Source organism: Drosophila mauritiana, chromosome 2L, assembly GCF_004382145.1.
Source record: "Drosophila mauritiana strain mau12 chromosome 2L, ASM438214v1, whole genome shotgun sequence".
Taxonomy (NCBI): domain Eukaryota; kingdom Metazoa; phylum Arthropoda; class Insecta; order Diptera; family Drosophilidae; genus Drosophila; species Drosophila mauritiana.
Window position 1 is genome coordinate 4,978,451 of NC_046667.1, and position 23,255 is coordinate 5,001,705.

The 23,255-nt window shown below is 41.6% G+C and overlaps 2 protein-coding genes across 6 annotated transcripts; one reads left to right on the forward strand and one right to left on the reverse strand.

Moving 5' to 3' along the window:
- Window positions 1-8: 8 nt before the first annotated feature.
- Window positions 9-21,217, reverse strand: LOC117137768 (polypeptide N-acetylgalactosaminyltransferase 5). Of its 5 annotated transcripts, none has more exons than XM_033299768.1 (10): window positions 21,101-21,217; window positions 20,538-20,559; window positions 6,199-7,308; window positions 5,974-6,140; window positions 5,534-5,852; window positions 5,295-5,472; window positions 3,417-3,597; window positions 2,138-2,277; window positions 1,846-2,079; window positions 9-1,784 (listed from the first exon to the last, which is right to left on the reverse strand). In XM_033299768.1, the coding sequence occupies exons 3-10, from the start codon at window positions 6,723-6,725 to the stop codon at window positions 1,638-1,640; spliced, it is 1,893 nt and encodes a 630-aa protein (XP_033155659.1). In that variant the 5' UTR covers window positions 6,726-7,308; window positions 20,538-20,559; window positions 21,101-21,217; the 3' UTR covers window positions 9-1,637. The 5 variants fall into 5 exon arrangements, with proteins under 5 accessions (XP_033155659.1, XP_033155323.1, XP_033155496.1 ...); XM_033299432.1 differs by lacking the exon at window positions 3,417-3,597 and adding an exon at window positions 4,850-5,030 and having other exon boundaries at window positions 21,101-21,213; XM_033299605.1 differs by lacking the exon at window positions 3,417-3,597 and adding an exon at window positions 4,850-5,030 and having other exon boundaries at window positions 20,538-20,562; window positions 21,101-21,213.
- Window positions 21,218-21,668: 451 nt separating this feature from the next.
- Window positions 21,669-23,129, forward strand: LOC117140016 (4'-phosphopantetheine phosphatase). Its single transcript, XM_033302742.1, has one exon. It carries the CDS (start codon window positions 21,794-21,796, stop codon window positions 22,877-22,879), a length of 1,086 nt encoding a protein of 361 aa, XP_033158633.1. The 5' UTR covers window positions 21,669-21,793; the 3' UTR covers window positions 22,880-23,129.
- Window positions 23,130-23,255: the final 126 nt, after the last annotated feature.

The window sequence follows — 23,255 nt, forward strand, 5'->3', positions numbered from 1 at the left end:
TAAAAATGTTGGCTTACAATTCAGTTTTGCGTTATCATTCTATTATCCGTTCGATTTGTATTCTGAGAGGTTTTACAATTGAGTAATGGGAAACCTATATTTAGCTAAATATACAAATCAACAATATAAAACATAGAGGCAGCTATGATATAGTCGTAGTGTAGGCCATATCTAACTGTCTCGCACGACATTTGTAAGGACAAGTTATAGGATTTTTTTCGGTTGTTGTGGATCGTTTTCCTGTTTCACTTTAAATGTTAATTAAAAATTGCACCGTCACCAGTTAAAATAGTTGCTATTTTGCCGTATGTGTATATATCGTCGTTTCTCTATAACTATGGGTTCTCGCCACACATAATCGATTTTAAAAATAAATTTAGCTAAAAAGTTTTACTTGGCCTGCGTCTGTCTGTCTTATCGGTTTGCTGCTTTCAAGGATCGTATGTGGAATTTCGCTCGTAGTCAGGTTATCGTACTTTTGATTAAATACTTTTCGAAATATTTACACAATAGCTGAGAGAGTGAGTTCTTCAATTTTGAGCAATACTTAGTCGAGAGCTATTGTTGATGTTCGGCAAAACGTTGACTAAATCTAAATTTAATTTAGAACTTAACGTTAAGCCTAGAACTAAATGCAATTTATAGTACAGTTTTGCTTGCTTTGCATATGTGTATATCATATAGGTACTACATAGATATTTTATTTAAATGTATATTTTTAATAGCTACATTAATCATATTTACATTGTTTTTGTTTAGTTCTCGTTTGAATGTAGCTTATAAATATTTTTACACTGTATTTATGATATGCGTGCAATTTTGAGAGATTTTTTTTCTTTTTATCATATTTTCATTGTATAATGATTATGGTTTTTAGAAGCATTTTCGTGTAATTTCCATTTGTGATATGAAGAGCGCGTTATTTTGGTACAAAGCAACAGATTCTCTGATATTTTTTATAGGTGCGCGCAAAGAACAACCCATAAAGTGACTTAAAGTAAAATCAAATCAAGTAAAATTCTAGCTAGGAATGTCGTGTGCTTGGGTTCTGGCGAAGAAGGGGGGATTAGAACCTTTTCGTTTTAGTATTTGGATTACATTATGCTCTGCTATGACACACTTGTGGCAATTGCTTGGCCTGCAATTGCGGGGGCTCAATTTATGTACTTTAAAATTATATTCTGTGAAGCACAAAACGTCAGTTAAATGCCAATTTATTGGTACTTGGTCGAAGCTAATGTAAATATACATTACAATTATATAGTATACCTAGGTAAATCGTAGAACTGCCTGCCTATATAAACACATATACATGCACATCATGTAAACAGATATATATATACATATGTATATCTGAATTGTAGCACTGACTCTCACGCATTCACACACGCGCATCAAGATTTTGGGAAGACATCCTGCTGCCGAAGGACTCCTCCGGCCGCCTACACACATTCACGCACACAAAGATAGAAATAGAGAGAGGGGGATATTAGATCCGCTTGAACTTAGGCTACATAAACGTCGAAAACAGGAGCCGGCTAGGATTAAACATAAATTGGAAGTTCTCAGTATAGTTAGTAGGATCTGTTGAGTTGAGTTTAGTTGAAGTCGGGCGTTCCGGCGGCGTTGCCATCCAGCTAGTGAGCCTGCCACTTGAACTTGGACTCCATCAGCCACTGCTGACCCTTTCCGTAGCTGCAGGGACGCAGCAGCGGCGTATTGGCATCGTCCCGCGTGGCACGCTGTAAGCACTGACCCGTGTTCGTGTGCCGAATCCATTTCTCCTGCAGGGTAAATGATGCATAAGTAAGCAAAATCCAAGGTATATATTTAAGGAGAACGCACCTCCGCATCGTAGACCCACTCCTGATTGCCGCCCATGTTGTGGCATCGCACCATGTTGACCGGGCCATTGGAGCTGGATGCGTCCAGGCACAGATCGTCGGACATGATCTGCTGGCGCTTGGTGTAGGCGAACACCTGATTGCCGCCCAGGCCGTGGCAATAGCTAATGCCCACCTTCTCGTTGTACTTCCTGCCCATCGTGTCCAGGCAGGTTTCCGTTTCCGCATTTCGGATCTATTAAAGAATTCAAGTTATACCAAATAGCCAGTTTTAACTAGAGTTTCCAAGTTACCTCTCCTAGATAGTAGTAATCCAAGGGCATTAAGCTCTCGGGATAAACGTTCTCCAGATACCAGCGGAAACTCTTGCATTTGAGGCGATCTCGCAGAGCTTTACGATCGCTCACATCGCCAGCCGATGCCTTTCGTGCTCCTAAAGTAAATTCATAAATCGCGAAAGAAGCAAATAAAAAATACAAAAGTTAATTAAGATTATTTCCACATTGATATATAAAACATATATGCTGGCGAGTGTTTTGTGTTTTACGAACTAAGTGTATGTGTTTGTTAGAAAGCGGGTTAAAAATGCCTTTTTTTTTTACAAAAGAATTTGTGCGTGTGATGAAAGATGGAATATAGTTAGTATGCCAAAAACATGCAGATTCTTTAAACATTTAAGCAGCCCAACAATTACAAGCATATCAAATTGCGTATTATATAAGCAGCGCCAATTATAGTATTTACAAGATTCTCAAACATTCAAACATAAACTAGTTTTCCTAATTAAGTTCTAAAACAAATAACCATTACCAAAACAAAATGTATACTTAAAGTTAGTGGTAGTTGGCAGCAGAAAAAAATATTTTTAAAGTGGGTTTTAAGCAAAAGGACTTCATAATTAAGTTTCTAATAACCGCTCCCACTAAATTTGAGTTTCTATGAACCTGTGTGGTTATTCCTTGCAAAAAAAGGTTTTTTTTTGGGTGTTGAATTTTTGGGGACACAATGGGGACAAAGACAAAAGGCGGCAGGTGTGTGTTTGTTGGGCGTAAGTGGAACAAAACTCGTACCAGAACGTAACTAAAAAATGGCACAAGAACACAGAGAGAAATAAATGGGAATCGGGAACCAATTGGACAAAAAATATACGAAAATCAAAGGTGGCGAGGTGAGGAAAGAAAGATATTATTGCGTGATTGGATTCAGTTGAGCGATCGATCGATCGGTGGTGGGTTGCTATATATTTTTTGTTATACTTATTGCTGATCGGATTTTGGACACGGCCATGCCATAAATCATAAATATCGATATAAGTTTTTATTGTGTATTGTGTATATAGACATTGCATAATGCAGGGCGTGCTGCTGGCTCGAGATATTCATATATTGTAGTTATGTATGCGGAGATATATATATATTTACGGAACAAAACACTATTTAAGAGACAGACAATAGAAATTAGACAGTGGAGAAAGAACGTGAGCATGAGATAGAAAGTGGAGGAGCATTCTGTTGGTTTTGTAATTTTAAGATTTTTGGTTTTTTTGTTTTGTTTTTTTGGTAGTTTGTTAACCTGGATAAAAACTGTAGTAGAACTCTTTCCAGTCGTCCAGCCAAACCTCGACCAGACGGGCATTATTGTGATTGACTATCTCCGTGGTGCCGCCGGGGAAGGTGTACGGCGTAGACTTGCGGAACACGTGACCCACACGGGAGCAGGGCGCGATCTCGAGCACGCCGCCGCACATCCACACCTGGATTGGCGGCATCGGGTTGGTTTTTTGTTTTTGGGGATTATGTATGTGTGTTTGTGGTTCATATATTTTGACAATCGGGCAGTACAATCGAGCATTTGGTGTTGGTCAAAGAGTGGACGAGAAAGATATACACAAAGATATACAATAAATAGAAGCTTTTGGTTAAAGAGCAGTTTTAGCCAAGCCTAGCTCAATGAACTTCCATTCCTAGGATCCTCAAGCGATTGGAAAGTGAGCACCGGGAAAGATGGCTTCAAAACTGGGCCATATTCGAGATTAAACTAGAAACAGCGGCGCCTAGATCTCTGTTAGTTAGTTTGAGTGATTTTAAGCACTTTGCAGGGTAATAGATCATGCAAAGTGCTTATCAAACCACACCCAACCCTCAAGGAAACCAGAACACAAAAAAAACGATGGTTCAACTAAAAACTAAAGATTAGTTACAACTTAGAGGGTAATAAACGCATCATCAAATCGAATTGCCAATTGTTCAGATACTTAAAGCATAATTAATAAGCAACAAGTTACGTGTACGTTATGCTTAGCCTAAGGTTTCAACTGGATTATAACTGGTTACGTTAATACCTATGCAAACGAAGTAATCAACATTAGTGTTTAGTATTGGGAACAAGATGATATTATAGCTCGGTTAGCTTGGGAGCTTCGTCCTTTGATGGACGGTCATGAGAGAGCGAGAGGTAGCATGAGCATGAGCAAAAGGAGAACTGAGAAACTGAGAAACAGGGTAAAACTGAGAAGAATTGTGAGAACATCGAGAAGAATTTCAGTTGAGAAAATCATAAGGGGAAACATACTAATTAGGTGATGCCAGTGCGTTAGTTATAAGAAAGTAAGTTTGATGTGTTCTGCCATCGATTCGGGAGCTCTCTGAGTTACATGACATGAGTTATAGAATGTCGATCGGGGGGGTATCTTATATATAGAAGTCGGTTACACAAAATCATTAGCTATACATTAGTTTTATGCTCAAAAACATATCAGCTTGATTTGAATGTGGTGTGTGTGTGTTAGTGTTTTAGTTGGAGGCACCTTTTTCGAAAAAAGTGTACGTTTTTTTTCTCTGTCTGTTAGCGATTTAAAGCCAATTACAAATAGATAACGAGTAATTCTTAAAGTTAGGAGTTAGATGCACGCAATTAAAAATCGACTTATGGTTGGAATGTTATTTGACTGTTTAATTTGTTGATTGTTTTTGTTGTTGTTGGTTGTTGTTGTTGGTTATGCGAACCTGTGCTCATCGAATAATAGAAATCACGCCACTCGTCCAGCCAAACTTCGGCCACCCGGGCCGCATTGTGCAGCACAATTTTGGCCACGCCGCCGGGGAAGGTGTACGGCGACTTGTCACGGAACACGTGGCCCACGTGGGAGCAGGGTATTATTTCTAAAATGCCGCCGCACTGCCAAATCTGCGGGTTATCATCGTCACGATTGCGTTTGTTGTATGGGTGTGTGTTTGTGTGAGTAGAAATAAATTTGTTTCGTTGTTTTAGGTCAAATTGAAATACTTAAAATAAATGCTTCGAAATCAAATTAGAAGGTAATCCTAAAGTAAATGCAAGAACTGAATTTGCTTTGCGGCTTGGCTTGGCACAGCTAAGGAAAAACGTTTGAACCGAACAAAAAGAGAGAACGGGCAGAGCTAACTGCGAAATGCTTTGATATTGCCTTACACGGAACGACATCTCCAGATTCTCGCCGCCCCAAATGTCCATGCCCTCGTCGTAGGAGCCAATCTCATAGAAGTAATCCTTATCGATGGAGAACAGCCCACCGGCCATGGTCGGAGTTCGCAGCGGAGCGGTCCTATCGTTATTCCGGCGCGCCATTTCCCGCGATGGCACTCGGTACCTAAAGCGGATTAAGGAGGTATTTTAAAGGGATTACGCTGACCAGGAAACTTTTCGCTCACCAGCGGAAGTTGAGCTTCCAGTTGAAGCCGCCCCACGTGGAATCCGAGGCCGTTATGTACTCGAATGTCTCATCGGAAATCACATCAATAATCGGGCACACAACCGTTCGACGATTCTGCACAATCCGCGCCAGCAGAGGCTCCAGCCAGCCCTCCGTGCACTCACAATGGGCGTCCAGGAAGGTGATGACCTCACCGCTCACATGCTCGGCACCCAGGAGACGGGCGCGGATCAGTCCGGAACGCTTCTCTGTACGCAGCACAAATGTCTTAACCGGCAATTTGGCCACATACTCCTCCAACTGCTTGCCCAGGAAGTCTGTAAGATGAGATGTGTTGATGATATCTTATCACATAATAAGCCTCTTAATGAAAGCTGCAGCTTCAGTTCAGTTTCAAGGATCCCCTTGAGCAGCACCTTTTGTGTATTCCCAACTCACCCCGTTCGCTGGCATCGTCCACCAGGATAATCTCCTTGAGGAGGGCGCGCGGCGAGCGATTAATAACACTCCAGACTGTTCGCAGCAGGGTTGTCCAGGCTTCGTTATGGAAAACTATCACAATGGAAGTGGTGGGCAGCTTGGAGGCATAGTGCTTGCGGCGGCAACTGAAAAGGGGATAATGCTAAAAACCAGTTTAAGCATATTTAGGAAACCAGCTCCTACCCTTCGTGTCGCACATCAGTCAGCGAGCGATTCAACGAAATCATGTCACTGGCCAGCAGATTGAACTGGTTCTCCTTGAACTTCTCCTTCATGAGATCCTTCATGTCGGCGGGTATCTTAACCGGCTTGCCCATCTCGCCCGGCTTTCCCTTGGCTTCCTGCACGCTTGGCGCCAGGAACCACTTCTTAAGCACCACGCTGGGATAGGTCATCGAGATGCCGCCCGAGGCAAAGCCTTGGCCCATGATCAGAGCACCACCCGATTCGCCATCGAGGGACTTCTCCGTATTTATCTCATTATCGTCCACCAGCTGATTGTCGTCCACCAGACGCTCGGCATTGGGCAGCTCCACGTCGTACTCGCCGGAACGCTTGCAGCGCCAGCCATCCTTGCCAATGCAGTCCGAGTAGCGGGCGATGAGCACGAAGTCGAAGATCACCCAGACGAGCGAGGTGAGCAGGACGATGCGGCAGGTGTTGGAGCGCATGCGCCCGCGCATTTTGCGTGTGAATGTCGAGAAGGTCATGATTGCTTCGATCTGTGTTAACTATCGTTTGTGGCCGTGTCCTTGGTTAACTGCGAATTTTGGCGGTTTTGGAGGAGTGGAGGGTATGTTGATTATCCTCTGTTGTGTGGGAAACTAGTGTTATGTGCTAGTGCGGAGCGATCATATTAGTACCCTTTTTATTTGTTGATTTAGTAAAGATATGTTGATGTGACTCGTCGTCTTGTGTGTAAAACGTTGATGTTGCTGTGCTGTTGCTAGTTTACTTTGTTATCAACCGTATCAGACTTTTATCGCTCCCTCAAGCGTGAAATGTTAATAGTTTTGTAGCAATTGTTGTTGGCACATATGGGAGCTCCACTCGTCTCGTCTCCCTCTCTCTGGCTGTCTGTCTGTGTGTCTCGCTTGCACTCTCGCTCATGCTAGCCCGCGGTTTGACCTTTGACTCCGACGCAGACTCCACCTAGGAAAGATCGCTAGTCCGCGGCGACGGTTTCCAGGTCCAGTTTCGCCTCGGAAAACTCATTCCCGGACCACTTTCTTGATATCTTGCTCTATCAGTTCCCTCTGGCTATGAAAAATTACGACCTTCGCTATTATTAAACTGCAAAGACAGAGAGAGAAGAAAAAACATGATAAATCACTTCGCTATAATGAATAACAGCGAAAAAAAAATGAAAGTTATGATTACATATTGCTGCCGTGATATATTTTTATACGTTAATAATCAAACAAGCGCCTTTTTTTGTATTAAAATATACAAATGTACGGATAATTGCGCTCGATTTATTGTCGAGCTATGACTTCACTTCGCCTCTTATTTGCCCAGCAATTTATTACCAATTTTGTTTGCATTTGGGACAGATATAAATCAATTGTGTTATATGAGATCATATTAATTAAAGCTATCCCTTATCAAAGTGGCTACGTTTATATTTCGTTAGGAAATTTCATTTTGATTGCCATAAAGAAAGAGTTAATATTTCTTTATCTTTCACATATGTTTGCTTATTTTACACGAAAATCGAGAGCTGAATAAATACGATTTTTATTGATTCCACGTGAGAAAAGCAAGGCAAATATATGCCATGGAAATTGCGAAAACTCCGCATCGATAAATCGCATCAAAGCTGAGCTTTCAATACCCCTTTTCCGGCTCGAATCTCTGTTTTACGTGTGGATCCCACCGCGGAATCTCCAGCGCTTTGCACACGAATTGCCAAAGGCAAGTATGAGTCCAAAAAAAAAAAAAAAAGTGGGAGAGAAAACAGTTTTTTTCTCCAAATGCCGTTTTTGGCCAAAATTCCATTGACAAAGGTCATAGTCACAGACAAAAACAACGGCAAGACGAGCAGCATCAGTTCCAACAACTCACGCCAAATGCCAAACAAGCTGTCAGAGGGAGAGGCAGCTACATAGGTGCGACAGGGACGGCGAAGCAGTAGTAGCCAAAAGCGCAACAACTCTTAACGGTATTTCGACGGAGCTTAACCCATACCCTACGATAAGGTATTACTGAAATTAAGAACCATTTTGTGACTTAAGAAAAATGTTAAATTTTCAATGTTTTATGATCAGATCTGAAAGTTTTTCATATTTATATTTTATTTGAACATAACTTCGCACATTTTTTAAACATTTTAATTATCTTTCATTTCTTTCACATTCAAATTAATTTAAATGTTATTCAAATAGGATTATCTATGGAATATTATATTATTTATAATATTTATATTTATTAATATTTAGTTCAAGTATTTTATTTTACTTATTTACCTCTTTTAACACCTATATTGTACCCATTATATTTAGACATTTTGGGACCGGAGTATAGAACCACACGTAGAGTACTTGTATCTTCGCTGTCCGATTGTCTTTAGTTTTTAGTTTTTGCATCCTGCACTTTTTTGCGCACATAACGTGCCTTTGAATCATTCATAAGGCATGCGACGTCAACCTCGTTGAGCGGCAAACTAGACAAGACTCCGGGTCTGTGAGATGGCAGGCAGTCGGAAAAACCAGTTTCCCACGCACACACCACCACTGCCACTTGGCAAGGCTGCCTGGAGGGGCACACGGAGATGCAGATAGAGATGGGTAGGCAGGGCGCAGAAGTGGGTGGCTGGGGCAGGGGCAGCACTCTGCTTAAATATGCAGTTGCATGTGCGGCAAGACCCCAGAAGAGGCAAACTTCAGTGGCGCTCACTGGAGTGCCCTTTCAGCCATGTCAGGCCATCAATAATACATTCGCTAACAAGGAAACGTAAAAAATATATTTCAGTTTTTTACAATTATCCAGCGTTTCTTCACAGGCTTCATTTTTTTGAGTAATTAATAATTCAGCGCCGTTTTCAAAACAAAAAATTAAAAAAATTGAAAGGTCATCTCGTGAAGCTTTCAATGCCCCGAAAACTTTATGACAAGCCAATGTGATTTCACATTTGATGAATGGTTGACAAAAACTTGTTCAATTAGGCTTTTCAAGAGCTGACCCAAAAAAAGGTTTAGAATAACACAATAAAATCATGACAGCGTATTAAGAAACCATATTTAAGCGGCTGTCAAATGGACTCGCTCCGTATTTGTCGCACTTAAATTAATCAAATTGTAACAGCTCTGTTTGTAACGGTTGTTTATGCTGCTACCATTCATTTGCATGCATATTCCACTGCGGACAATTCAATTTCAATTATGTCAAATGAATACATTTTACAATTTCAGAGTTCTGCGCTTGAAAAGAGCATAATTGGTCTGGCAAAATGTTGAAATTCAATTAGGCCCACATATCCACTGAAATCCCAATGGTTGGATTAAAAAAAAATAAACGTGGGTTGAGTTGCGACTGTCGAAGTCACGCTTTGTGAACTGCTAATTGACAGGTAATCAGTTTAAGTGATGAAAACAGCAGCGTAGGCCCACAAATATTTTTCACATAAATTGTGGTAGCGGCTAAAAAAAAAAGAGTTAAATTCCAATGCGAATTAATTATTAACTATTAACACTTTGCCATCATCACTGCTCAAGAATTAATTGAACAATCTGATAACCATTTTTATTCAATTCGCAATTATAAACTAATTTTAATCCAATTCAAAGCAATTGAAATTATGAGCGATTGGCAAGCTGCTGGGAGAACAGCAAGTGTGAACATATAGTGTGAACAGTTTAAAATACTTTCTCAAACTTAAGTAAACATTTAAGGATTCCTAGAGACGACTGCTTCCTAAAACAATAATTAAACTTTTCCAATCTGATAATGGCTGGCAGTTGATTGAAGTTTCGCAGTTCTCAGCAGTAATTTGCTGGAAAACTCTTGACTCACTGCTGCTGAGTAGTGTTGCTGTGCCGACAGCAATTGATGATTTATGTACGACAATCAACTTCAATTGTTGCCGACTTCTGTGAACTTGAGTGCTGATTTCTGTCCCTCTTTCTGATTTCCGATACGACGTGGGTGGGTGATAAGGATTGAATGTTTGTCAGTTGGCTACGTGAAGTTTTGCCTTTGCTGCACTGCAGCAGCAGCAGCTCGAGTTCTTCTTTTGTAATTTAATTTTGCTGGATTTTAATTAAAATAGAGCGCGAGCTCAGCGGTGCGCAAAAATTCACAGCACGTAACATTGAAAAACTGTCAAACTGCCATAAATTGAAATATTCCCGTGCTTCACCCCGCCCCCTTTTTTTGTATACTTTTCTCTGGAAGTTGGCCCGTTTGGACTTTATCTTGGACGGGGCCACAAAGCGGAAGCTAACATTTTTTACAAGAGCTAAAAAATAAAAAAGTTTAAAGTGGGAGTGGAAGTGGAAGTGGGCGGGTGGCGATGGCGCCTGCTGAAAGCTTTTCAAGCTGCGCTGTGTTTATTGCCACTGATAAGGCGGCTGGCTGGGGGCGGCGAGGGGCGTGGCAGGCCATGCCGTGTACAGTAGTGGCTCAGAAATGTGCCAAACTTTTCGGCTTCGAGGCGTTTTTAATTTGGCAAAAACTTTTCGCTTTATGAGTGCGAATTTTCGTAAACGAGTTACGAGTTTGGCAAAACATATTTCAAATTAGCCGAAAATTGCATTAGCAGATAAAACAATATTCAAAATAGTTTTAGATCTAAAAAACTTGATATTTATGAAACAAATGGATTGTAATCAGTAGTTCTGACATACAATGAGACCACTTTGGCTACCGTGCGTACAACTTAGATGAGCTACCACTGTAGATGAGCTTGTAAGCCCGTTTCAACTGCACTTGGGCCCGAAAACACTTAGCACGCTTGTTGAGTGTGTGGCGCGCACTTAAAAAAGCGCACAGCAATTAATTTGATGAAAATCTGTGTCAGCTCTTGCAAGAATTTCTCAAACGCGAGGCGGAAGCGATGTGAAGTGGAGATAGTGCATAATGTTAACAGATCGAAACTGTTCGAAGCTGACGTGTGTGTGCTTGTCGCCATAACTCATTTATTACTACCCACTTTGGGCGAAAATCTGTACACGCGGCCAGGCAATCAATTCATATTTATTTTTTAATGGATTGCCTGGCTGTTGGCGAAGGTCATGTCCCGTTGATGACAAACACGAAAGACCGACAAACAATCAAAAAGAGCAACCAAGCCAATAAACGGGGGCAACAACTATTGTGACAACGCTTACAAAATGAAATTGTAACACAAAATGCAATTAAGAGTGCAAAAAAAAAAAACAAACAAGGAAAAAAAACGGCAAGCAATCCAGTAACAGGGAAATAAAAACAAAGGCGCACAGTGAAAACAATTTGGAAAACGTAGGCAATTAAATGCAATTAATGAAATTGTACAATTAAGCGAGTAGTTTGCCGACCCGCTGCTGATGACCATTTGCCGTCCAACTGGTTGGTTTTCCACGGGTTACCCATCTGTGGTCACCATTTGCATACAATCCAAACGGAAAATTAAACCAATTTGTTACTTGTTCGCACATAAATCTGACTAGAGGTTAGGAAAACTTAATGAAATAGGAACAATCGATATGATTTCTCTATAAATACAGTATGTCAAGAAACTGTTTACACACGGTGTAATAAGTTGAATACTTCACATTTCTTGACATACTGTATATATTTCTATATCTAAGATCTAATATTCTTGATGCTTTTAAACTGTTTCCTATAGGTTCCTAACTCTTGAAAACTCAATTTCATAGAACACCATCCCAAATTAGATAGCCTCATGTGAAAACATAGGTAAGTTGACTAATAGACGGTCATTATGTAGGCTACCACTTGACTTCCAGAGGCTCGACTCCCATAAATTCATCATCTGAATGCTTCAGCATGCTCCCCATATATAAATCAAGCGATTTTAAGTTTGGTATAATTAAGTACACTCGTTTGGCGCACACTTCAACAACAAGTCGCGTCGAGCTGAAATAAAAAATACAACATTTCACATCAATTTTGAGAGTGTTGGTTTTTTTTTTCGACGAGGATTATACTTGTTGTAGGTGTCTGGGGGGCTCTGCACTCTCGGCACTTTAATGATCTGTGGCCGAGTGCCAGAAATGCTGGGGAATTTGGGGGAGCTCTGGACTCGTAGGGTTCTGGAGCTCTGGAACTCCGGCTGCCTGATGTGAAAGGCGCGTAATTTATATTGCACACAAATAAAATTTATTTCGGTTTCATGCTGGCATGCGGGGAGAAATCCAGTAAATTCAGGGAAATGATACAAATTAGCGCTATAAATACGCCCCACACACAAAAACTCACGTTCCACACAGCACAGAGTCCACAATCCACAGGCCGCTTGCCGTTTTTGGAGTCATAAAAACAAATGCGATGCCAAGTCCGACCGGCAGGTTAATGAACTAAGACGCCGGCGACTTTGGCGATGACGATGACAACGTCTCGCAATTTCAGCTAATAAAATGCTAATTAAACCCCCCCCCCCCCCCCACAGTTGATACTTTGATACTTTTCAAACTTCCATAGCTCGAAAAGCAGGTAAACAGAAGCAGTGTGAACAGGGTATAATAGTTATTTGTGGTTAGTTACAGGGTAAGTGATTAAGGAACTATGATTATAGCCACTTTGAACACACATTCACATTTGGTTCATGTTTGTGAGGCTCCACTGTATGTCACAAGTGACTGATAAAATCCGGTCGTGCTCAGAGAAATGGGAATAGCAATTAAAAGAGTCCCCAAAGAGGTGTGACAAAGGCGTTTCGACTGGGGAACGTTGCTAACTAAGTGGGAAACAACAGGTTTGGAAATATTTGGCATACATATTTACATATAACTTTTCAGCTGCTTAAATACTCTGTTTGCTTGCAGTTGTCGCCAAAAATTAAATTTAACCCAGTTAACAAAGCAAACAATGCAATGCAAACTGAAGTAGGCAAATTCATTTTGATAACACACAAGTAATTCTTTTGATTGCTCTTTGGTAGGAATCAATCTACACAAATGGACAAAGCCATAAAAATTGCTTTGAAGATGGGATTTTTCCGCCGGCTAAAGAGAAAATAAATGACAACAAATTAAGTAGGCATTTTCGAGAAGGAAAGCCGAGAAAATTCGAGGGAATAGAAAACCGGTAGCCAAACGAAGAGAAATGTGTCGAAATGCGAAAATTGACAACTGAATAATGTATCTGTATCTGTATGTATAATGTATCTGTGTGCATGGCGACATTATACATTATACATTATCATCATCATCATTATCATTGGCAGCCATCAACTGTTCTGCAGGCTCATAAAGCGGATTTTGCGCTAATTTCTCGGTCTTTTCTTCTCGTCGAATCTTTTGGCACACGAAACAGAAATGAATTCATGACTCGCATTTTAATTAAAAGTAAATAGAAAGAGAGAAGAGCTCGGCTATGGAGCAGGACAAAAAATCTCAGCTTGACGCTTGGCAGGGGTACACAGTGAAAAAAGCAAGTTTAATCGTTGCATTTAATTGCAGTGACAATTTAAAGTTTAAAATTTAAAGAAAAACGTATGTAAAATATATAAAAAATAATGTTCTGTGTATCGAAAAGAATGGAGAGTAGAGTGAAGCAAAAAGATTCCTCCGTGTTAAATGTAGCAGAAGAGGATAAGAAAGAGGCGGGGGCGTTTAGAAAGCAGAAATATGCTAAGCGACCCCGCGTTTGCATAGCAATTGCTCATTTACAGTACTCGAGTTCTTCTGCTGCGGCGTTTTTTATTTAAAACAAACTTTGTGTTTTTTTCCCCTTACTTTTCTTTTTGTTAAACCACTTTCCTGCAATTTGTAAAACTTTGCACGAAAACGCGGAACAGGCTAGAAAAAAATAAAAATAAAGGGCGAGACAAAAAAGTGGAACAAACGAAAAGTTTTTCGAGGTTTGACATTTGGCACAATGGTAATTCTATTTGGACCATCATTGGTGTGGACCCCCGCCCTTTTGCGCTGGACCCGCATCATTAATTTGCTTTTGTTTCGCTTTGTTCTGCCTCTAATTATGCCCAGCAGCATCGTTTATGCGATTAAGCCAATTATGCAACGAGAAAGGTTGACTTAATTAAATGGGAATATAATTACAGTGTCCAGAATTTGGAAATTCGGCTGCTTCGTTTGTACGTATTCGCTTTAAGCTGCATTGGGAACTAGGAATTGCTCAAATTAAAGCAGCAAAACTATATTTTTCTAACTTTCTTCCACGATTGCTATAAAATCCCATACGGACATGAACCAAATTAATGCGCAGACTAGCGCAAATCCAATGCATTTCAATTTAAAATCCACAAATCCAATTCAATCAGTCAAACTAGTTTTACCAAATTAAATCAAAGCAGGTCAGTGAGTTTTCAAATAAAAGCGCCCAATGGCGCACTCTTATCACGAAAACCAATCACGCATGAACGCACTCGGATGTAGGAGATGTGCCGGGGGCGGCGGCAAAAAGGGGGCGTGGACGTGATTGGACTCTTTTGCGGTTTTCTTTTTTTCAATCCCCTATGGCTTTTTCTTTCGGCATTTCTGGCGGACTACTTCCTTCCCAAACACATGCTCACAGCATCACACAGGCCAATCTCTCTTTGTCCCATTAAAATGTTATTTCCTTATTATTGCCCCGGCTTAATCGTCTTCCTTGCCAGCAGCCTGTTTTCCTTACTTTTCCCTTCGATTCCCCCATCCTTCCCCACTGTCCCACTTTTATCGCACTCTCTTCTCGACTTACCGACTCGTATAGGGGACAATTGTGTCCCCATAGCCGCACATATGCACACTTCTGTTCAATAAAATAGCAATTAATATTTTTATGTCATTACATTGAATTGCTGTTTTACAATATTTCCTTAAGTGAATTATTATACAGCTCCTATATTGTAAAAATATTTAAATATTTGATTTAGAAGCCGTTAAAGTGTTCACCTGAAGTTACAAGCACACCTTGGGTTAACAAACAAGAAGATAAGATTGCATACATGTTTGCCAACTCAAAGAAATCATAAGGCTTTCAGTGTCATTGCATTGTTGTTTATGGTAAGTATCTTTTTTTTTTAGTGTTTGCAGGGCTGTATTTTCATTGCTATTTGCTTGGCCAGCGCTGTGGCGAAATATGAGTGACTGACGGACTTTATTCCCCATTTCCATTTCGCTCCTCGTTTTCATGTGATGCGTGTCCATGACAATGGAATACAAATTTCTATGGCACACATTTGCTTATTTCTGCTCCCTCGGATTTTTATTTATTTTTTGTTATGTGGAAGGGGAGCTTACACAACCTCATAATCCTCAAGCGGGCGCCACCACAACCAACTAATGCAAAGTGCCAGCGCCGCACGATGCCAAAGAATTTCTGAGTCATCGTCGGGCATTGTCATTGTAATCTGCAGATTTCAACTTTAATTTAGACAAGCGACTTTAAATGCTAGTTCTATGGAATATATTTAAACAATATATGAGAACAACTATGGAACGTTTCAAAAGCCATTACTATCCATTGAGACAACTTTATTTGGAATTCATCTGGCTCAAAGCTGTTGGTTATAACTTATTTCTGATGGTGTGTCGAACAAGAGCGAGATGGAAACGCAAAAGTTTCTAAACAAATGTGCGCAAATAATAAAGTTATTTGGCAACTATTTAGCCAATAATATAATTGGGTGGGGCGGCGAAAAACAGACAAATTGATTGCCCCAAAAAAGGCTTAAAAGCGCTGCTCTTTGTTTAAAATAATTTTAAAGTATTAATTACTTAAAACTGGCAGATGCTTCCAATTGTTCTTTTTGAGCTTATCAATACGAATTAATTGAAAAACCAGCAAGTGATTCATTTTCGTGAAATTATATTCATAAATCAAATTGAATGAGTTATTATGGACCAGAAGCCTTCATTTTCTGCCTTTGTTCCTCATTTGGTCATGTTCATCAGCTTATCGGTTATGGTTATGCAAATGATGGTATTGGGTTACCATTTCCCAGTTTCCAAGCTCGCAGTCCAAATTGATTGGAAATGAGAGACACAGACGACGAGCATGTGGCAAGTGCCATTGAGCTAATTAAAACACCTTGCGTAACTGGCGTTCAATGCTGCTTAACTGGGTGACATGGCAATTAACTAGATGGTTACCATTGTTCCGGGGGACACGTGAATCGCGGGCATCCCAATGCCTCCTCCTCCTCCTTCACCCATCGTAAAAATGGAGTGGAGTGCTAAATTATGTTAGGTAAATGTTGTCCCAATGCTGTTGTTTGTTGCTCCGCTAGCAGATAGCAGATAGCAGAGCATTCTTTCCGGTTACTTTTCATGCACTAATAGTTGATCAGAATTTATGGTGCCACCCACCGCCCACCATCCACAACCACCCACTATTTTGCATTGCGCCCAACCTTGGTGAAAATGTGCTGTGCTGGCTGCAGCATTGGACCTTTGTTGTTAATGCAGCCATTGTTGCTGACGCGTTTCGTTGCTCAGCGTTGTCAACTTGGCTAATTTCTAGACCCATCTGGTTATTGCCAAGCGGCGGAAATGGCAAGAACAATGCTCACTTTGTGGGCAACCACAAGTTAGTTTGAATTGTAAAACTAATCAAGGTAATAAAGCTGTTGTAATTAAAGATATAATATTTTTTATGAAACTTTATATCAGCAGAAACTTCAAATTTAATCAACACTCAGTTACAATTAAGCGCTTTTTCGACTAACGCATACCTCGCATTTCGTTTAAAGTCACCACCAGCGTGGGCACCACTTACATATGCAGAGAAAATAGAAACTGGACAGTTTTTTATTAGCCAGCGTTGTTTTAATTTGGCATTACTAGCGGTGCTGCTTGGTTGCCTGGCGCGCTCCAGTACGATTTGGTTGGGTTTTTAGTATGGGTTTTGGTTGGAGATTGGGTCGGGCTCCGCTTTTCGCTGGGGCTTTGTCGAGTTCGACCCTGGGGGGCATGGCTCATAAATTTCCAGCTGCTATTGCAATATGAAATATATGCAGCATAATTGAATTGCGTCTGTGTGGGTGCAGCGTACTGTTAATTTTAATTTTTAATTTATGCTCATAAATAATAACCAAGGCATTTTCATTAGACAACATTCGGAAGGGAATGAACGGGCAAAAAATGCAAACTCATGGCCCAAAGAAATGAATTCAATGGCTGCATTTCATAAAGATACAAGCCAAGTTGTTGCTGCTCAACGCAATTTAAAGAAGGTATGAGATAGTTCACCCCACTTCCTTCTTTGAGAGATAGAAAAAGTAAAATACCGAGAATACCTCTGCTTATAGCACTAAAAAAAAATGTAATTCATTGCATGTTTCGAAGCACAGAAAAGTGCGATAACAAAGGAATTTTTCTTGTCGACCTCCGGCTTATAAACAATTTTACTCAGCTTAAGTGCCAAAAATAGAAATAAAAGTGCTACACTTGCGGAATAGATGCCGTTTCTGGTGTTAAATGCCGCGTAATCACTTTCGGAAGCCCATAAAAGGCCAACTAAAATAAAAATAAAACCGAAGTAAACTGAAAAAAAAAACGTGAGGGAGTCAGATGGAGTGCGAAAGCTGTGCAAATATACGCAGTCAGCTACGTCAGCTGGGCTTTAATGTGTATCTTGTGACATTCGAAACAGCAGCAGCAGCAGCTCGAAAAACGGCCAAGACAGAAATAATATTGGCGGAATGAAAAAAAAAAAAATGAAAACCGAAAAAAACAAAAGAAATAAGGCCAATGATGCTTGTAATTGTAGCTCCAGTTGGCCCCAAACTCTTGTTGGTTTTGCAACTGCTGTGCTCTGTGTGTTTTCCACACGATTTTAGCCCCTTTCGCAGCTCTTGGCCAATTGCAATTTCAAGGCTGCAGCTCCAACTCGAGCGAGCACTCCATCTTCTTGGCCACCGCATCCATCGCATCGCCCACATGCGCAAACAAGTCTTAAAAACTCATTAACGTTTAATAATGTGAAAAGCGAGTTGCCGCCGGCTACACAGTTGGCCACTGACTGTCACCACGTTTGTGGCACACGGAAAACTGCAGCCACTTCTTGGGACAAACTTCAGTTTGAATGGGAATTAAGGCCAGATTTTAAACTTCTGGTTTTAGGCTCAGCCAAACACCATGCCACATTGTAGCACCACCCTACATATGATTGTTTAAATGAAGATTCCCTTTTCGAAAACCAGTCCTGTTTTCTCGCGGTGCAGTTACCCAACATGCGCTGCTTACTGCCCCCGATGGACACTTGCTGCACTCAATCAAGCTCGACGCCCCGAAGAGGGTTGATATAGGATGTACTGCGAATGCGAATGTCAGGGGGCTAAACCCCGGGATGAGTTGTCTTCATTTGGCCATGAATGGCAGCTGGCAACTGCAGCAGACCAGCCATAAAAGTTGACAGCATCTTCTTTTTTGGTCGAGAAAGTGATTATAGAAAAAGGAAAACTGAATGCCAGCATTAGCTAATGGACTTTATCATAATCTAGAGCATATAATAAATGATAAATATCTTTGTATTTATCGATCGATGATGATCGAACATCAAGTTGCCGCTAATTTCCTTTCCCCCGTAAAAAAAAGGTGATCCAATTAACAGCTTCCAAACGCAGGTTCTTCGTTCTATAACCCAGATATCTAGCCTATATAGCCCCATTCCATCGAAAACTTGATCATGAGCAGGAAGCTGAGTTTGAGACCACGGCATTTTGTCATTTCATCGGCGGCGGGCAGCTTTATCACTTCTTGGTAAAAAAAGAAGACAAAACAAAAACCGCATGACAGTGCTATTAAAATACAGCTTCATCCTAGACAATTACGATAGAGTAAAACCCGCTTTACTACGGGGAAATCTTTTTCTTCTTGTACAGCATCTGCAGCTTCTTCTTTGTACGCTGCCAGCCATAACTGTAGTTGCAGGTGTGTGGGTAAATGTACTCGATGTTGTTGTAGTTTCGGTGTTCGCTCGGGGGAATTTACGGAGCGTTGATGGCTTTCTCCTCTAAGACTCGATTTTATGGCGAATGGTGGAGAGGAGGAGTGCGGTGTGGGGCAGGGGAATGGATAACATAGTGCTCCAACTAAGCTTGGAATGGAAATGCGGATGGGTATGGGGATGGAGGAGGTGTCCAACAAGAGCACGGCCAGATGATCTCTAGGCCATTAGGTGGGGCTAGCAAAAAAGTTTTCGTTTATTGGTGGCATGGGCCAGTTTTATAGCTTCATTTGCACACAACCACTGCTGCAGAGGCCGAGGTCAGGTTGCTATAACTTAGGGGGCAGGTGGGCGAACAGTGGGCGTGGCTCCCCAGGTGCAAGGTGGATCGCCATTCTTTCAGCGGAACGGCAGCCAAAAAACCTTCAACCGGAGGTAGCTGCATTAATGCTATTCAAAAATTTGGTTTATTATATGCTTTTTCGAGGAATTTTTTATATCATTTAGTAGATAAGGCTAGTTAGATTCAAGCGAAATCAACAAGAAAGCTATCTGTATTTAGCCCAGAAAAATGTTCCAATGAGATTTAATACTATCAATCACGTTTTAGTTTTGGCGACAACTATGAAGTAATCGTATAGATAAGGCGCAGTGAGTAATATCGCCAAGCATTCAGCCATAACAAGCACCGGTTTTGGCAATCAGTGAAATTTGTAGGAACTGCTTCCGCGAAATCTTTCCCACAATCAGTGTTTTCTTTTTTGTGTCTTCTGGGCATTGGATTTACCCAACGAGAAGTCACGACCCAAGTGAGCATTATTTTCCGCCGATCCGGTGGTCACTATCATCATTACAGTGCGGCCGATAACTACGTGGCCCATTGTCATTTAGTCATTAGCTGTGGGCTTTAATTGCAGGTGGAAAACGGCGACCTTAATGCATTCGGTTCCACAATGCGGTTGATAAAAAGAAATGCATTTGCAATGCTTAAATGGGAGCAGAAAATAAAAAAAAAACAAGGAAGGCATTCTAAGTAGACATAGTTATATGACTCCATCAGAAGATTTCCGGTAATTAGTATTATGAGTTTCTAGCTATTTAAAATCAAAATTTAATGATTTAATTTAAAAAATCTGGAAAAACCCCAAGATCTTATAAGAATAACTGTTGCTTCTGATAAGAAGAAATGTATTTATTTACGCTTACTATAAGATTGGAAATCCCTTACAAATACTACATACCCTATTGAAAACTGGGTAATTTAACGAGTATTGACCAGGAAAACTGCATTTAACCAGAAAAACAAGAAGACGAATCTTCAGCGGATTTTATTTACACGAACCGGTTTAATTGGCTCGACCTCCAATCAGAATCAAGTTCACGAACGCACTGGCATTAAGAGTCCAATAAGTAAGTGCATTGGGGGAAATACAGATGGAAACAGATGAAAAGTCTCGCTGGAAATCGCTTACCCAAAGGGAAAATCTCTGGAAGCTGCTGGATGAAAGGATGTGGGAAGAAAACAACAGAAACGTTGCAGGATTAACGCGATTTTTTTCCTCTTTCTGTTTGATAGTGTGTGTATGTGGCGAATTAAAGTGACCAACAAAAACAGACACACACACACGGCAGGCCGCTCACTAACTAACACACACTCGCACAGAATCGTACGCACCGAGAGAGAGCGAAAGAGATGGATGGAGCGAGGGGAGATTCGGAAATTGAACACGTTTGCCGCGATTCCGATTTCGATTCCGGCGGAGGGCGTACTAACGCCCCTAAATTGTGGGCGACCCGGTTTATTTACACGTCCGTATGCCCGAATTACTTACGTACATATGTGTGTATTATGGACCGCGCCTGCTGCACTTTCCACTACTACCACTCCAACTCTCTGTTGCGTACGCGCGGCTGTGTGTGCGCGTGTGAGTGTGTTTATGTGTGCGGATCAAGTGCACACGTATGCAACTGCTTGGCCGTGTGGGTGTTTCAAATTTGATTTTTTATCCGGAAAAAATTGCATCAAACTACTCACACTTGCACTGCACAAGCACTGTTAACTCTCTTTTGATTAATAATTAATTCATGCGCGACGCGACATATCCTCGTATCGGAGCAAAAAATTACGAAGAAGAGAGTGTTGCGGGTTGCTTAAATAGATTTTTCAGGTTTTTAGAGTGCCCAGCTGAGGTGTGCTAGAAAATAAAAATGCAGGGGGACCAAGGTGAATGCGCTACTGTTATCGATAGTTGCAATAAGACTGTTCAAAAACAATGGTTTAAAATTATTTTTGATGATGTTTTTCAGTGGCTTAATCGAATTCTATAACTATTTTTAATCTTATTTTAATATTATTACATATTTGTAAAAACAAATTGTTAATGTAAAAAGGCTTTTTCTTTGATATATTTTAAAACTATTATACATTTACCTAAATTTCTATAGAATTCCGAAAAAGTTTGTATCAAATATAAAGTTTTCGGAAGGGTACACAGTATTTTCGAAATGCCCGCCCATTTAATATATTTATGAAAATAAAGGTATTATTTAGCACAATATTCGCCGAGTAATCGGCTTACACAAAACGAAAAACATTGAGTTATCGATTGCACATCAACTTCGCGTGCAATGCCCCCTGGTCACACCTGCCATAATAAAAGAAAAACTTAGAAAAACGGCGATTAATTCAGCGCTGAAAATCATACGCTTCGCGTCTATCCGCGTCGCAATGCACAGTAGCAGCTTGCTGCCAGATCCGGCTGTCTATCAGCCGGACACCCTGGACCTTAACACGGATGAAAAGGCGGCGGATTACTGGTTCAATTGCTTCCGCGACATGGTGGCCAAGTTCGCGAAGGTGGCGGTCAAGTCGCAGGAGGAGGATCACACGGCCACGCAGCGGGCGGAGCAGTTCCAGGCGGCGTATCTGCAGCAGCTGGAGGAGCACCAGCGTAATGTGCCAGTCAACAAGGGCAAGATGATTCTGGGCACCAGTGAGCTTCTCAAGCTAAACGAAACCCTGTTGCGCCGCTACGGATTTGCAGATCCCTGGCTGAGACAAAAGAGACTGGAAAATGCCTCGGCTGTGGCCCGCCTGAAGCAGCGTCTCCAGGAATTGGATGCCCTGGCGGATGAGGACACCAGGTGGACGGAGCTGGTACGCGGTGTCCTAGCCGGCAACATGTTTGACTGGGGCGCACAGGCCATATCTAACATACTGGAGCAGGACAGCAATTTCGGACTACATTCAGCACTGGATCGCATTGAGAAGCGACCGTGGCTGCTGGACAACCTGGACAGCTGGTTGAATCGCCTCAAGGGCGAGCCCCACAAGTGCGCCGTGGTCTTTGTGGACAACAGCGGCGTGGATGTGGTCCTGGGTGTGCTTCCCTTTGTCCGAGGACTGCTGAAACGAGGCACCAAGGTGCTGCTCTGCGCCAACAGTGAACCTGCTCTCAACGATGTGACCAGCGAGGAGCTGAGATCCTTGCTGGACGACTGCTCGCGGGAGTGTGAGGTCCTGGAGCAGGCCTGGTCACAGGGACAGCTACTGGTCTATGCAAATGGACAGACTAGTCCCTGCCTGGATATGCGCACTCTGCCCAAGGAGCTGTGCGACGCCATCGCCGCCAATGAGACTGACCTGCTTGTGATCGAGGGCATGGGGCGCGCCCTGCACACAAATCTGAATGCCCGCTTCGGCTGCGAGACCCTCAAGCTGGCCGTGATCAAAAACAAATGGTTGGCCAAGTACCTGGGCGGCGAGGACATGTTCGCCGTCGTCTGCAAGTTCGAACCGGCTGCGCCCAGCTAGTCCAGGAGCCACTACGTTCATTGTTATTCCTTGTTGACAAACAAACGATATCCCCGGTCCTTGTTCGGTTCGAAATCATTGTTACCGCCACCCCTAACCCACAGCCCACAAACTAATCCCATCCCTCGATCTACCGATGAGATTCATATGTGTATAAATGTAATCCTAATGCAAGTGCTTTCGTGGTCACCTCACCCATTAACCGCAAAAAAACTTTTAATAATTAAAAACAAGAATATATAATAACAAAGCCTTTTGTTTATCATGACGGCGGTTTATTATCGGTCATGGTTATATGGACTGCAATTTTGATAAGCGCCGAATGGTGTGGATTACGCCCCGATAACGTCCACCGTTCGCTTCCAACGGGCATTTC

Coding starts and splice junctions, on each gene's coding strand:
- LOC117140016 (XM_033302742.1), top strand. CDS start 21,794: ATGCACAGTAGCAGCTTGCTGCCAGATCCGGCTGTCTATCAGCCGGAC.
- LOC117137768 (XM_033299768.1), bottom strand. CDS start 6,725: ATGACCTTCTCGACATTCACACGCAAAATGCGCGGGCGCATGCGCTCC. Junction 5,473..5,533: donor TGGAAGCTCAACTTCCGCTG/GTGAGCGAAAAG, acceptor AATCCGCTTTAG/GTACCGAGTGCCATCGCGGG. Junction 1,785..1,845: donor AGTGGGTCTACGATGCGGAG/GTGCGTTCTCCT, acceptor TTTACCCTGCAG/GAGAAATGGATTCGGCACAC.